At 42.2% G+C, this 17,121-nt stretch overlaps 1 protein-coding gene across 1 annotated transcript in view; it reads right to left on the reverse strand.

The window, feature by feature from the left end:
• MAPK1 (mitogen-activated protein kinase 1) overlaps positions 1-11,951 on the reverse strand; it is a 56,078-nt gene extending 44,127 nt beyond the window's left edge. Inside the window, exon 1 of the mRNA XM_036448848.2 lies at positions 11,581-11,951. Within this exon, the coding sequence (XP_036304741.1) occupies positions 11,581-11,699 (119 nt within the window). The 5' untranslated portion in view covers positions 11,700-11,951. The remainder of the gene's footprint in view (positions 1-11,580) is intronic.
• Positions 11,952-17,121: the final 5,170 nt, after the last annotated feature.

Consider the following 17,121-nt stretch of genomic DNA (forward strand, 5'->3'; position numbering starts at 1 on the left):
ATTGAACAGGGCCTAAAGAGTAGGAATTAGGAAGGTGTCAGTGTTAACTTCCTGATAGTAATGACTGCAATATTATGTAGGAGAGTCCTTGTCTGGTGAAATAACATTAAAGTCTTCTGTTGAGGTGGGTCATTTTTATCAGCAATTTACTCTCAAAAGATTTGTGGTAAAAAATTGCACTTGTCCTTGTAATACTTCCGTATGTTTAAAAAAATGTTAATTGTGTAGCATTATAAATGTTATAAAATTACAGGGAAAAGCCCTCCCCTTTCCACTCTCTACCCTTACCCCATTTTAATTTTCTTCATAGCACTTACTGTCAAGCTAAATATTAAGTTCTTGTGGTAGCTTATCTTCACTGAAAATTAAGCTTCTCTAGAGCTGGTACTACATTTACCTCTCTATTCTCAGTGCCTAAAACAGTGGCCAGTACATAGGGTATTTATATTTGTTCAACAAATTAATCTAGTTTTACTACAGTTTAAAATAAAATCACTTTACCATCTCCTCCCCTACCAAACACACACAAATCATTTATGCCAAAGCAACTCCAACTCCTAAGTACCTAAAAGAAATAAAAACATATGTCCACACAACTTACAAATGAATGTTCCTAGCACCATTATTTTTAACAGACAAAAACTGGAAACATTTCAAATGTCCATGACATGATATCACCATCCAAATGAATCACTATTTGATGACAAAAAGATACAAGCTACTGACCCTGGCAACAACATAGATGAACCTCAAAACACTGTGAAGAAAACACCAGATACAAAAAACTATTATCTTGCATGATTCCATTTACATGAAAGTTCTAGAGCAAACAAATCAGAGAGCAGATCAGGGTTGCCTGGAGGTGGGAGTCGGGGTGGGAACTGACTATAAATGACAAGAGAAAATTTTTTGGAATGATAAAAATGTCCTAAAACTGGAATTGTGGTAATGGTTGCACAATGTTGTAAATTTGCTAAAACAATAACTGAACTGAACACTTAAAATGTTATAAATTTGCCCTGGTCAGTTTGGCTCAGTAAATAGAGAATCAGCCTGTGGACTAAAGGGTCCTGGGTTTGATTCCAGTCAAAGGCACGTATCTCAGTTGCAGGCTTGATCCTCAGCCCGGGTCGGGGAATGTGTGGAAGGCAAATGATTTATCTCTCACATCGATGTTTCACTCTATCTTTCCTCCTCCCTTCCACTCTCTCTAAAACTCAATATAAAATATCCTCAAGTGAAGATTAACAAAACAAACAATAATTTTATGGTATGCCCATACAGCTAGCTATTTTAAAATAACAGGTAGAAAGCTACAGACAGCCTCCTTTTGCTAGCCACTTGGTTAATTTTTTGAAAAATTACTATAGTATAATATAAAGGGATGAATGAGGCTTCAACACTATAAGGAGAATGAGCATTTTAAATAGCTTATTAGCCGAAGCCAATTTGGCTCAGTGGATAGAGCATCGGCCTAGGGACTGAAAGGTCCCAGATTCAATTCCAGTCAACGGCATGTACCTTGGTTGCGGGAGGCAGCTAATCGATGTTTCTCTCTCATCGATGTTTCTAACTCTCTATCCTTTCCCTTCCTCTCTGTAAAAAAAAAAAAAAAAAAATCAATAAAATATATATTTTTAAAAATAGCTAGTTGTCCTGGTCTGTGTGCTCAGTGGTTAGAGCATTGGCCCAAGCACCAAAGGGTTGAGGGTTCAATTCCCAGTCAATGACATATCCCTCGGATTGTAGGTTTTATCCAGTCAGAGTGTGTATGGGAAGCAACCAATCTCTCTCTCTCTCTTATCGATGAGAAATGTTTCTCTCTTTCTCCTCCCTTTCACTCTCTAAAAATCAATGGGGAAAAACCTTCTGGTGAGAATTAACAACACAAAACACTTGTTAACCCAAATTAAGGTTCAATCTGCAAAATGTGGGACTCTAATAATTGGTAGGAGCTGCTGTCTTCATATTCTTTTCATTTGGCCTTAAAGGGAATTCTCAGAATCTGCATTAGACTCATTCATCAGCTATGCCTCTAGCACCTAGGCAAAAGGCTCTGAGGGTACCTGAGCTAAGAAACACAAACCCATCAATGCTACATTGTTATTAAAACAGCATTGCATATTAGAGCAACGAGGATCCTGACTGGCCGAGAAAAAAACTACTAATTTCCTTAGTAGGCTGCCCCACTAACTTTTTAATAAAACAGTTTTATTTCTTAAAATAAAATATGAATCTTAAGTTGGGGCAATTATGACATGGCTTGAAATTCTCAACATTTTAGGGGACATATGTATGAAAAAGGAAAACAAATATCTGCTTACTACAGAAACTGCTCAGAAATGCTTCATGTTCATTTAGTAAAAATAGAAATAACCCACTTAAAGACTTTTGCACGCCCTTGGCCTGTGTGGCTCAGTTGGTAGGAGCTTCTTCCTGTACACCAAACGGGCTTGGGATCCATTCCTGGTCAGGGCACAAACCTACTAGTAGACTGAGGGTTTGACTCTGGGCTCTAATCACACATTGATATTTTTCTCTTTCCCCCTCCTCCTCTCTCTAAAAATAAATGAAAATGTCCTCGAGTTAGGATTTAAAGAGAAGGGGGGAAAAAGTTTTGTGCATAAGCCACCTTTTTCACTTTTCCAAATGCAGAAGTGGGGAAGGACATTTAAAATTAAATGACATATCAATAGACTTTGAAAAAAGCATTTAAGACCCGTGCTTGTGATAAGTGCTATAGAGAGAAATAAAAGGAAACTCATTAGAAGGTACTTAAAGCCAGGGCCCTACCAAGCCTTTCTAATCTTCTCTTTAAGCCTCTCCCCTGGCCGAGCATCTGACAGTAAGCTCTCTGAGGTGGTTTATTCACTGACGTATCTGCACAACTATAATGTGTCTAGTACATACACAATTTGTTGAATTAATTTAGACCTAGAAAGCCCAGGTGGAGTTAGCTGCTCTGTCCAGAATGATCTCATAGTGTTTTACCATGTTACACATTTATTTCCTCATCAGTCTGTCCCCAACACTACATTACAAATTCCTGAGGGACATGGCCCAGGGCCTGGTAGAGAAGATGCTCTAACTCTTAAAGGACGAGAGTGAGATCACAAGATCACATAACTGGAACTCAACACATAACCTGTGTGACCCCAAGTCTAATATTTTTATTTCTGCACTTTCCCCTTTACACGCCAAGACAGTATTGAGAAACTGAGGTAAGAGAGGATCGGGTCTTGCCAAACCCATTTACTTGGAGGGAATAACAATTACAGCGTTAACCAGAGATTGAGTGCCCAGCACTTCACCTACATATCTCACTTAGTCCTCACAATCCTGATGTGTGTCACTGTCCCTTTACTACATTAACAAGGCTCCAGTCCCATATACATAGTCAAAGCTCACACTCATATCAACTCCAGAAAGAAGATAAAACTCTGGGGTGTGGACTGTGGCCAGGTTTCAGAATGATGGGCTCAGTCAATCTGATTAAGAAGGTGGAGTCATTTGATAAGGCTGGACATCTCTAAAGTATGAGCAGTGGGGTTGGGGGTAGTCAAAGATGTTTTCCATTGATTCCTGGCTTGGCAGGTTAAGTTCTGGTGCTGTTCCCTGCCCTTCTCTAGGCTGGAATTGGTCTCTGCTGTTGGAGCCTGTAAGGAAGGGGAGGAGAGGAGAGGGAGTAATTGAGACAGGAGAAGGACTTTGGACTGCTCTTCTGTCTTCCCATCTCTGGCCGTGTGGGGGTGGCAGCTAAACTGGGCAGCATCTTTTATATACAATATATACATATCCTATGTAATAAAAGGCTAATATGCAAGTTGTCCCCTCAACCAGTTCAACTGAGAGTTCAACCAGGGAGCGGGGCCGGCCAGCCAACCACCTAAAAGCCCTCCCCGCCTTGTCCCAATTGGGGCAGGGCAGCCGGACCCCACCCGTGCACATATTCATGCACCTGGCCTCTAGTATTATATATAAAACATGTGACATACATGTGAGTTATCTGGGAGGTGTTTAACAATAAACACCAAAGACCTCAAAATCTTGCACCCTAGTCACTCTCCAGGTCCCAACTTAACACCACTTCCTCCAGGAAATCCTCCCAGACTTCTATCAAACTTAGTCCACCTTTTATACCCTCCAGGAGCACTTTGCACTTCATCATACTCAGTAAATGTTATTACTTTCCTGTCGGAATGAAAATACCAGTGTAAAAAAACACTTCTGTTCATTACTTTGATTCTACCACCTAAACTATTGTAGATAATGCCTAACAATATTAGTAAATTAATAAAAATCAAGAAACTAGTAGAGATAAGTAGGAGGAGTGAGAAGTCAACACTACCTTCCTGATAAAAACTAAGTTGCTTTGACCCTACTGCCCTCATTCCTTCCAGGTATCCAGTTTCTGCCTCTTCACCCTCCTCAACAGGCTCAAGTCAACTATGACAACCATCATTTTATACTTTGGTGCCAATAAAGGAACACAGGCTATAAACAAGAAACATGTTTCCAGGTAGCTTAGAATAACAGAGGAAAACCTACAGTAGTTAAAAACAAAACAAAACACACACACAAATCAGTGGGAGTGGCCGAGGAGAGGTCAATGGGGAATAAAGGAGACATATGTAATACTTTAAACAATAAAATTTTTAAAAAATCATAGGTTTGGAGATCTAGAAAAATCTCAGTTCTGCTATGTATTTATTGGCTGTGAACCTTGGACAAGTTTTCTAAGATCTGGTTTTCTTATCTGTAAAGTGTAAAAAAAAAACAAAAAACAAAAGCCAACACAAAAAACCTGAAAGATGGAAAATTTCACACCACATTACCTAAAGCAAGGCAGGCTTGCAGCAAATGTCGGTTAGTTGGTCATGGCATATCTCCTGCAAACCCCGACTTCCACACACCACTTCCCAGCTCCTACACAGGCATAGGTTTAGAATCCAGAGCCTGCCCTAAGACTAGAATCTGAGAGGGACCTTAGAAGACATCTATCCTGTTGGTTTTCTAATGTGTAGGAGCCCAAGGAATAACCGAGAAAAGAAAAGCAAAAAGGAAAAACAGCGCCGCAGGTTTAGGCACACAGGTGGGTGAAATAGACTTGTGAGGCAGAGTAGCTCTGGATATTTATTGGCAAATCAGTTGTTTTTTTAACTTAGTAAGTGCATTATTTAAGTAAGGTGAGGAATAAATTTTATGTATGGTTCCCGGAAAAATCCAACTTGGATACTTTTCATATAAATATTTTTATAAATACTTGAGAATTGAGAACATTTATAAATTAATGGGAATGGTGTATCAGTTATACGGTAGCTATCCACTAGGAGCACATTACTAGGGATGTTATAAATATCAAATTTAATTTTGTTCTGAGTTTTATTTGCACTCAAAACTCTGCTGGAAATACTGGATCTTTTTTTTATTGCTCATATAAGTTGTCTCTTCACATCTTTGAGCTCCAAAAAGCATACAAGAGACTACTTTATTTATATTTAAATTTAGCAGTTAATAAGCAAAACTAAGAATCTGAATCCAGATCTGTTTCCAAGTCTTGAGCTTTTATATTAATACTACTGCCTTTCAAACAGGTGGTATAAACACCCAGTCCTAGGGAGGGAGAGAAGGAGTGGTATAGCAGGGAGTAAATAAAGGCAAGTTTACAGAGCAGATGAGCCTTAAAGAAAGGCAGGCAGGCAGGATTTGAATAGGGCCCAGTGCCTCTTGAAGGCGAGGATCTGGAGGGGCATACTAAATAGTATCTTGAGAGGACAGATTCTCTAGAGGAGGGACTGTACCATGCATTGCAAGTTGTTTAGTATGCCTACCTCCACCACCAAAGGCCAATAATAACCCCCAATCATGTAACAACAACAACAACAAAAGTCCACAATGCCCATATATGTTTAAAAATACCCCTACACAGGGGGGTAAAGACACATCCAGAATACTCTTAGATAAGCAGAAAGAAAAGAGTAGCACAATGGGCAGAGAGACAAAGGGGAACATACTTCACAAAATCTGATGAGAATAAGAGCCATGCTTTAATGACTCTCACCTATAAAATCAAGTCCAAGCTCCTCAGTACACCATGTCCTTCAGGGTGTGGCCCTGCCAATCCCAGCTGTCCGCTTAAGGCACTCAACACTCCTGCCCTCCCAACTTGTGGTTTCTTGACCTGATGTGCTATTTTCAAATTTCTGTGCCTTTGCACATACGTTTTCCTCTACCTAGCAGAACTCCTAGTCATACATTAACATTCAGCTCAGAAGTATGTGAAGCCATACAAAGAAAGCCCCATGTCACAAAGGCCTTTATTCTCACAGCCCTCACACATCCCTGTATAGCACTGGGATATCCTCTACATTATTGCCCCACTATCTGGACTAAGAGCTACTAAAGGACAGGAATCATGTGAATCCTGGCACATAAAAAGGTGCTCAAAAAGTATTTTCTGAGTGAATGGCCTTACATTCAAGGTTTTTAGAAAGAGTAAAAGTGATACCAGCAAAAGCAGACAACAGCTATTTTCTATTACTGAAAGAATGTATTTTTCAACTCTGATCTTTGGTTGAGTGTCACTTAGGAACCAGACAGACTGGGATGCTTTATTTCTTCCTAATTGTGTGCCCCCTTGGGCAAGTTAACTAACCTTTGTTTCATATACTCACTTACAAAGTAATTGTCTTTGCAGTGTGGATATGAGGATTAATTAATATATGTTAAAAAAAAAAAAAAGTAGTGCCGAAACCTGTTTGACTCAGCGGTAGAGTGTCGGTCTGCGGACTGAAAGGTCCTGGGTTGGATTCCAGTCAAGGGCATGTACGTTGGTTGCGAGCACATCCCCAGTAGGGGGTGTGCAGGAGGCAGCTGGTCAATGTTTCTCTTTCTTTCTTTCTTTCTTTTTTTTTTTTTTAAATATATTTTATTGATTTTTCACAGAGAGGAAGAGAGAGGGATAGAGAGTCAGAAACATCGATGATGGAAGAGAATGGGACTCTATCCACTGAGCTAAACTGGTTTCGGCCGATGTTTCTCTTTCATCGACATTTCTAGCTCTCTATCCCTCTCTCCCTTCCTCTCTGTAAAAAATCAATAAAATATATATTAAAAAATATTATTTAAAAAATCAATAAAATATATTTTTTAAAAAAGTAGTGACTACATGGTAGGTGTACTAGTTTATCATAATCACAAAAAAGCTTAATAGATCAGGATATTGTACTATTGAGAATGTGATCACAATGACATTTTAGTTGGAGCCATCTGTTTTGGGTGGGAGAATTGAAAGTCAATAAATCCTATATGTATTCTGATCCAATGCTAATCCCTTAATGACCACTATCTCCTTTGGCTCCTCTGATAATGTGCACTCAGGGTTCTCTGGTCTCTGACCACACTTTCTCTGGTCTCTTCTGTAACTTGCCCTCTATTGACACCTAAAGTCAGACATTCCTTTGACTAAGTTTTTACATTTTTCCTCATTTTGTCCACTCCCAAGGCTTTTCATAAGTTATCTCTATGGAGATAACCCTATAATCTTTCAGTCATATTCAGAAAGTGTTTCAAATTTAACTTGCTCAAAGTAGACTTATCTTTTTTTTTTTAATATATTTTATTGATTTTTTACAGGAGGAAGAGAGAGGGATAGACAGTTAGAAACATCAATGAGAGAGAAACATCCATCAGCTGCCTCTTGCACTCTCCCTACTGGGGATGTGCCCGCAACCAAGGTACATGCCCTTGACCGGAATCGAACTCGGGACCTTTCAGTCCGCAGGCTGACACTCTATCCACTGAGCCAAACCGGTTTCGGCTAGACTTATCTTAATTAGATCAAATATACAGCTTCAATTTCTCCTCTCATACCTTTTCTTTTTTCATGACTCTTATGCATCTCACCAGTCCTCAGGTTCCTCTTCCTTTGCCTACCTCTTAAAGTAATTGTTTGCCAGAATTACCTCTTTACTCTTTCTATTCTACCTCAGTGGCTCTTAATGGACCCCCTTTGAAAACCTTTTGAATGCTATGGATTGCTTACTAAACAGATGAACATACCCAACATCTGTTTGCAATTTCACCTACCCAATGACCTCAAATAAGAATCTGTGGCCATCCACGAAATACTAAAACTTACACAAGTTTTCATCTCCAGGTTCTACCTTCCCTGTTATAAATTTCAAGATGCCTCTGGACATAGCCTAATGGCCAACAGGCACCACAAACTTAATCTGAACCAGAGCTCACTATTTCTGCCTCACAAACCTGCTCTACCTCTGATACTCCTTCTTGAATAATGGCACCACCATCCTCCACGGGTCCCATGCTGGAAGCAGTGGAATTACAACTATGCCCATACCTAGTCTTGTCTCAGAAATCACTCAAATCCAAATCCCACCTCTCTCAGCCTCTTACCCTTTAAGATCTCATCATTTGCTTCTTCCCAGACTTGCCATGATTAAGTCTTTGTACCACTCTTCTGACAAGAGCCCATTACTAATTCTATCTTTATAAGGTCTTATTAAAGTCTCTCACTCCCATCTGCTACCTTCCACTGCCACTAGAGTTATAATAGCCAAACGGATTCCCCCACCTCAGTCTTTTTTTTCTTCTTCTCATTTCCACCTGTGTTGACCTACCTTCCCCTAAAATTTTAAATTGACCATGTGACTGCTTCTTTACAAAAACACTGATGCTTCTCCATTACAAATATACAAACTCAGTTTTGCCTTTAGTCCTCTACCATTTGCCATCTAATAATCCAGGATCAGATTCCACTGTTTACACTGTCACTTGTGCCTACCATCTATCAAAATCACATCCATTCTTCAAGGCCCAATTCAAGCTACACTCTTCATCATTATATCCTCCACATAATGATTAGGAAAAAGCTCTGCACAGAAAAGGTAAATTCCTAATGAACTGATTCAGGAAATGAAAAAAAAAACACGAAACACTAAAAGCTTAAAAATCCTTCTGGAAATGTTATGTTTTTAAAAAATATTACTATTCAAATATTAACTTTTCAATTAAGTAAATCCATACACCCAGCATTGCCAATCAACACTTATTAAATGATAAAATATGTAACATAATTAAAGTCTTGCTAGGGTCTATCATTAACCTGAAGATAAAAAGCTACAATATAAATCCAGTTTTAATTTCAATTATATTTGTATTTTACTTAAGAAAGAAAAATTAAAGTAAGAGGATCTGGCATTTCACCTAATACTTAGGTAAAATAAGTTTACAGCAGCCGAAACTGGTTTGGCTCAGTGGATTGAGCATCGGCCTGAGGACTGAAAGGTCCCAGGTTCAATTCTAGTCAAGGGCATGTACCTTGGTTGCGGGCACATCCCCAGTAGGGGGTAGGCAGGAGGCAGATGATGGATGTTTCTCTCTCATCAATGTTTCTAACTCTCTATCCCTCTCTCTTCCTCTGTAAAAACTCAATAAAAAAATATATATATATTTTTTTTTTAATTTACAGCAGTGATAGAAATAGTTACCAGATCAAAATTATTTCCAGACTAGTAAAAATCCTATCAAACAAGAAAAAGAAAAAAAACTTTCAATTAAAATATCCTAAACGTAGCCCTGGCGCATAAGGTCAGCGGTTAGTGTGTCAGCACCGGTGGGTCACCAGTTCAATTCCCAGTCAAGTGCACATACATTGGTTGCAGGTTTGATCCCTGGCCCAGTAGAGCGTGTTTGGGAGGCAATCAATGTTGTCTCTCTCACATCGATGTTTCTCTCTCCCCCTCCCTTCCACTCTCTCTAAAAATCAATGGGAAAAATCCTCAGGTAAGGATAAAAAAACAAACAAACAAAAAAAACTGTCCTAAACCTAAAGATTATTTCAGTATCTATTTTAGATGCTAATTTCTTTTTAAAAGGACGGAGGACTTGGTGGGCAATTTGGAGCCTCTCATAATGAAGCTCTTACTGGCAAACTTACCAGCAGGTGCAGCAGCCATCAGATATATGACAGAGAAATGGTGCTGCAGGCAGTACTTTCTCTTCATTACTGTCTAGTGCCTTATTTCTTTAGGCCTGACCTAATTTAATTTCTCTTTTGGCTCCTAAGTCTCTGAATTCATGTTAATTTCCACAATTGTAGACTGTGAACCATTTTGCTACGGAAGAGAATGAGAATCCTCAATATTGAACTAAAGTGGGGTTTTTAAAAAATAGAATTTAAACTTGTCTTTCTGACTAGCTCACATACTTGGTAAAATATGCCCTCTAGAACATTTCTAAAATTACGATCACTCAAATTTGAATGTTCCTGAAATGCATTTGCTTACAACAGTAAAATACGCTAAAATTGTAAAATCATTAGTAACACTATTTAAGGAGGATAGCAGGGTGTAATGGAAAGAACTGCGTTTGGAACAGGATCTTAGTCTACAGCCTCATGTCTGACGCCTTAGTTGTGACCTTAGGAACTGGCTTCACATTGAAATACTTTCTCACCTGAAAGAGATGGTATCACCACCTTTCCCTCCCTCAAGGTGGATGTTCAAATAAAATGAGATAAAAATGTACCTAGCACCGTACTTGCCACGAAGTATTCAACAAATATTAGTTTGTTCCTTCCTTCAACACAAGACACAGCCACAAGATTTAGATGTAAAGGAGCATACACTTCCACAGGTAGTGAGAGCTAATAAAAACAACACTGTCACCAAACCTTTCTGAGGATTCAGACGAGGGAGCCTGCATGCGACTGCAAGAACTCCATTAAGGCTGCATATATATTGGCCATTAAAACATTAACAGTCAAAGTCCACAGTAATGGTGCTAAGACGTCTGGATGCCTTTTTGCTGCTAAGAGAGTTCACTCGGGGGAAAGAAAAGAAGAAGAAGAAAAAAAGAGTCGAATTAGGCCCAACTCCAAAGGACTTTTTAATCAATGAAGAGAGCGACGCCGACTTATCTTTCCTGAAACGTCAACGGTACGATATGAAAACCCATTTAAAAGCTTCAAGGTGGAAATATTCCATCTACAACGATAACACTGGTGCCACTTAATGCTTTTTAGAAAGCCTACGCAGGAGAGCACTACGGGCGCCACTGAGGACATTTAATGAAAGCCGTTCGCGGAAAACACAAGCGAGGTAAGGCAGGGAGACGATCATTTCTGCACGCAAACCGAGGCGAGGCGCTTTCAGGACCAGGCCCCCGCCGCCCCCGCCGCCACCACCACCACCGAGCATCGGGAGGGATTCCTGGCTTTATAATCGGCCGTCAAAAAGACCACCCTGATAGCAAAGCGGGGTCGGGGGTGGGGTTCCGTTCCCTTCCCGGGGGTCCTGGGTGGCCCAGGTCCTGGCCTCCGCCCTCCGCGCCCCTCTACACGGCAAGGGCCCGCCGCGATCAACACCCACACCTCGATGGGCCCGGGGCGGGCATGCCTCCGGTGCGCGGACCGCGGAGAAGCCCGGGGTCGGGGGCGCGGTGGCGCGGGAGGCCCGAGGCGCGGACGAGGCCGCGGCAGCGTCCGCTGCGGCCCCGAGACGTGGGTGGGTGGGTGGGCGGGCGCAGCCAGGCCTGCGGGCGGACGCGGACACTCACCACACCATGCCGTAGGCGCCCTCGCCAATGTACGAGAGGTTGGTGTAGCGCGGCCCCACGTCGAACACCTGCCCGCGGACCATCTCCGGGCCCGCGCCCGCCGCCGCCGCCGCCGCCATGTTGGTTGCCGGGCCGCCGCCGCCGCCGCCTCCGCCGCGCTGGGCTGGACGCTCTGTGGCCGTCTCCCGGCCCACGCCGCACCTCCCGTAGGGACCGCGCCGCCGCCGCCGGTGCAGCCGCCGCCGTTAAGCGGGAAGGAGCAAGGAGGGCGTCGCTCAGGAAAGCTTAAGAGCCCGAAGCAACCAGGACCGACTACCCAGTCTGACTGACTGACTGACGGGCGGGCCGGCGGGCGGGCGGGCGGGCGGGCGGGCGGGCCGTACGCTGAGGAGGGCGCTGGGGCGGGGCCACACAGCGTGCGCGCGGATTGGTTCTCCGAGGCCCGGGGGCGGGGCTATGCGGTCCGGCGGAAGTAGCGAACTCTGGGCGGAACACGGCGGCGGCACCGCCCTACGCGGTCACGTGGGTTAGCCCAGAGCTGGCTCTGGAGACGTAGGAGGTCTCCGAGGCGTCAGGAAAGAGTCCGTAGGACTGATCCTGATAGACGGTTAGGGACCAGGAAAGCCCTGAAGTGTGTGTGGTCCTGACTCAGCCATAGAGCTACCCGGGACTGTGTCTGAGGGACGACGACGCGCCGCACACGGGCTTTGGCCCCGGGCCTGCACCAGGCCTATAAGAGTCCGTGGTCCCCACACCAACCTAGAAACATTGAGACCAGGGCAGAAACCGAAAGGCATGACGGAGACTGAGAAAGGTATTTGCATACAGAGAAAGTGTGAAACACAAAGGTGGGAGGATCCTCTCATCAGACCAGAGGTTCCCTTCAACAAGTGTTTGTTGAGCACCTACCAAGTTCCTGGACATTTTCCGTGACGGAAATGGGGAGGAGATGGACAAATCAATATATTCTAGAGGCCTGGTGCATGAAATTCGTGCTGGGGTTGGGGGAGGTCCCTCAGCGGGGCCTGCACCCTCCCCAATCTGGGATATCCCTCTCCCACCCTGTTACCCTTAGCTCCTAATTGCTCGCCTGCCCAATTGCTCCATAACTGCCTTTGCCTCACCCCTCTGGTGCCACTGTGGCTTCATCTGGAAGGACATCCGGTCTAATTAGCATATTGCCCTTTTATTAGTATTGCCTAGTAGCCTTGTGCAGGAATCCGTGCACCAGTAGCTCTCTGTCCACTGCCCCGCCCTCCTGTAGCTTTCCCCTTCTCCCCTCCTCCAGAGCTTGCTGCCCTGCTTCCTTGGGTAGCTATCTGCCACCTGCTTGTAGCTCAATGCCCCACCCTCCTACTGATGCACGATCCGGTTGTTAACACTTCACGGCGTAATGACCATTTGCATATTATATCTTTATTTTATAAGATAATGGTCAAGTTGTGCTAAGTACTGTGAATTATAAAGGATTAGAGAGTACAGTATAATAAGTTTTCACTTAACAATGTGGAAAGCTTCTGAGACCTCAAGTGGAAGAAGGTATAAGGAAATCAATTTTACCACAGACTAAGTTGATATAAACAAGAATTATGTTTCTACAGCATCTCATCAATCCCTGTAACCAATCCACCATATTTGAAGACCTGCTGAAGTGGGTTCAGACATTAGAGAAATACATTAAGATTCAGAGACTGACGCCTACGGACCAAGCATCCCGCGTTTGATTCTGGTCAAGGGCATGTACCTTGGCTTCCCCCTACCCAGGCCCTTGGTCAGGGGGCACGCAGGAGGCAACCAATCAATGTGTTTCTCTCACGTGGATGTTTCTCTCTGTCTTTCCCTTTATCTTCCACTTTCCCTAAAAATCAATGGAAAAATATCCTCAGGTGAGGACTAATAAAAAAAAGAAAAATTCAGAGACTGAGACCTAGATTGATATAGAGGGATAGAAACTTAGAGGAGATACTGATAGGTAACACCAAAATGGAAAGGTTAAACAAAAGCATCAAGATCTAGAGAATATGAGACATACATACTGAGGCTAAAAATAGTCATAAACGACAAAGATTGAAAAAGAAAAACTGGAATCCTGAAGCAGGTGAATGCTAAGAATAGCTAAGACAAGACATAAAAGATTCAGCCGCTGCTTCGGAACCATTTCACAGGCATCTTTAGAAGGGAGTAAGAGAGGAAAACCCTGCATCCTGATTGTCCAGCGCTGTGATCTTCAAAGCAGTCAACTCTGATCTGGGGGAGATAAAGAGATCAACCGAAGGCCTTGTATACATGCATATAAGTACAACCAATGGACACAAAACTGGGGAGTTAGAGTATGTATGGGGGGGGGGGCAATGTTAAAATATGTACACAGATAATTTAATAATAAATAAATAAATAAATAAATAAATAAATAAATAAAAGAAAGCAGTCAACTCTGGACTTGCAGACAACCTAAAAGATAAACTAGTTAATCTCAACTAGTTAATCTATTAAAGAGCCCTGTGGGAAAAACATATATGGCACATGAAAAAAGAAGTTCTACAGCCAAAAATTACTCCTTTGAAATATATTTAGTCCGTGAAGCAGAATCCAGTTTTAGAAAACACTTATTCTTGGCTATAAGAGGACATAGCATAGAGTAGGGGTGTCGAACTCAATCAGAGAAGGGGCCAAAATCTAAAATCCAGCCTAAATCGCTGGCCGAATGGTTTACTGAACAGTCATAAACTGTCATTGTGATGGAAACGCAGCGGAGTGCAGTGATGACAGCGTGGTGCGGACCACATTGCAAGGCACTGGCGGGACGGATTTGGCCCGCGGGCCTTGTGTTTGACACATGTGGCATAGAGCATCGACCTGTGGATTGAAAGGTCCCAGGTTCAATTCCAGTTAAGGGCATGTACCTGGGTTGCGGGCACATCCCCGGTAGGAGATGTGCAGAAAGCAGCTGATCGATGATTCTCTCTCATCAATGTTTCTAACTATCGCTCTTTCTTCCTCTCTGTAAAAAAAAATAAAATATATTTTTTTAAAAACAAAACAATTATGTGAGTCTATAATCAATAAACAAACAAACAACAAAAAAAAACAACAGGCCAGCCAAAACCGGTTTGCCTCAGTGGATAGAGCGTTGGCCTGCAGACTGAAGGGTCCCAGGTTTGATTCCAGTCAAGGGCATGTACCTTGGTTGCAGGCATATCCCCAGTGGGGGGGGGGGGGGGGGGGGGTGCAGCAGGCAGCTGATGGATGTTTCTCTCTCATCGATGTTTCTAACTCTCTATTCCTCTCTTTTCCCCTCTGTAAAAAAATCAATAAAATATATTTTTTAAAAACAGGCCAAGATAAATAGAGAGTACTGTGAAATTAACACCACAATAATCAAAGTAAAATTGATTGGTTAAAGCACTAAAAAACATTTCACAATGTGGAAGAGCAAATCAGCAATATGGAAGATAATTAAGTGATGGAATTCTTTGAGAAGAAAATGGATAGAACATCATGGAGATTTAAACTATAGGCATCTCCCAAATGAGACAACAAATCAATTAGAGATGATAATTAAAATTATAATAAAAAACACTATAATAATAAGTCTAAAAATATCTGAGGTGGGGGTGGAAAATGGAATGAGTTCATTGGGATCTAGAAACATTAATAAGCATAATCCAACTTCAAGACATAAGCTGGAAAAATTCTTAAAGTTCAGGGATAAAGAACTAACAGTATCCAATCAGAAAAAAAAAATTTACAAAAAAAGCTAAAACCTTTTTCCCAGATTTCTCCTCTATAATATTTAAATGCCCAAAGGAATATGGAACAAAATAGACAGAACTCAGGAGTCAAACTGTAATCCACAGATGGCTTCATTCCTTCCAGTGCCTTAATTTCTCCTTCATCTCAGGACACACACACACACACACACACACAGAGAGAGAGAGAGGGAGAGAAACATCGATGTGAGAGAGAAGCATCAATCCATTGCCCAGCTTGACATATCCAGATTGCACGTATTCTGCAGTCACACTGCCAGAGGGTTTGAATCTTGACTGCTACGTTTACTACCTGTATGACCTTGTTCCTCAGCTTCCTCCTCTTCAAATTATAAATTTGCTGTAGAGAAAAACTTATGTAAAGAGCCTGGCACATAGTAAGTACCCAATACATGTTATCTGTTGTTATTATCTACCCCACCCAAACCTGTTCTTCGTCTTGTATCTGTGGCTAGCATCACCTTCACTCAGACACTCAAAATGGAAGCTTGGATATGATCTTTAACATCTTACTTTACCTCCCTACCGACCGCTTCCCTACCCAACCATTCACAAACTCTTGTGAATTCTATTTCCTTCCTCTCTGAAATCATTGCTACTGAAGACATGGTCTCCAGACCACCGGCAGCAGCATTGTGTGGGAGTTGGTTAGGAATACTGGCAGTCCTCGGGTTACATCGGACACGAGGTATGTCGTTTCATGGTTACGTTTATTTATATATATAAATAAATATCCCATTTATTTATATATAAAAAAGCTCTGTCATTTCGACATATGTACATATGTGCTTTGTTTTTTATTATTTATTTGCCACAAGTAACGGTCAGGAATTATCTTTCTTTTACATTTTTTTTTTTTTTTTACTGTTTCACCTCATTACTGCTGTGCATGTGCTCCATGTGAGTGACATAAGTGCTTATGTAGGTGGGTTCCCACTTTGTCGAAAATTGAGTTACGTCGTGCCTCAAACGGACCTCCGATGTAACCTGAGGACTGTCTTTACAGCATCTCAGGTCCCAATTCAGACCCACTGAATCAAGATCTGCATTTTTTTTTTTTAAATATATTGTATTGATTTTTCACAGAGAGGAAGAGAGAGGGATAGAGAATTAGAAACATCGATGAGAGAGAAACATTGATCAGTTGCCCCTTGCACACCTCCTACTGAGGATGTGCCCGGAACCAAGGTACATGCCCTTGACCGGAATCGAACCCAGGACTTTTCAGTCCGCAGGCCGACACTCTATCCATTGAGCCAAACCGGTTTCGGCAAGATCTGCATTTTCACAAGACCTAAAAGGTTCTTATTAAACTTTGGAAAGCACTACTTTAAGCGTGTTCGCTTTATTTCCACTGCCATTCTGTTGCTTAAAGTCTGCTGCATCAACTCTTTCACCTGGGCTGTCACAGTAGACTTCCCTGTTCTAGCTTCATGTTGCCCATCTCCAGGGGCTTCTCTTTATTTATACCCAGTCTTTTCATAATAAAATTTACCAAGTCAGTCCCCTTCTTAAAGCAAGTCAGCGGCTCCTAGTGCTCTCAGAGTGAGGCCATGACTGACCATCCCTCCACTCCACTTCCCCCTTCCATGATCCAGCCAGACTACTCTCAGATTCCTCTTGTCTTTCAGTCCTAGCACGTACCAATCCCTCTCCACTTGCCCAGCATTGGTGGACATTTTAGAGCTACCACACTATCCCAACAGCTGATTTTCTCCAGGGAACTTTTCTTGCCTGGTTCCATGGGCAGTAAGCAACCTTATACTGAGAG

The sequence above is a fragment of the Pipistrellus kuhlii genome, unplaced genomic scaffold (assembly GCF_014108245.1).
Source record: "Pipistrellus kuhlii isolate mPipKuh1 unplaced genomic scaffold, mPipKuh1.p scaffold_m20_p_20, whole genome shotgun sequence".
In the NCBI taxonomy this organism is placed as follows: Eukaryota; Metazoa; Chordata; class Mammalia; order Chiroptera; family Vespertilionidae; genus Pipistrellus; species Pipistrellus kuhlii.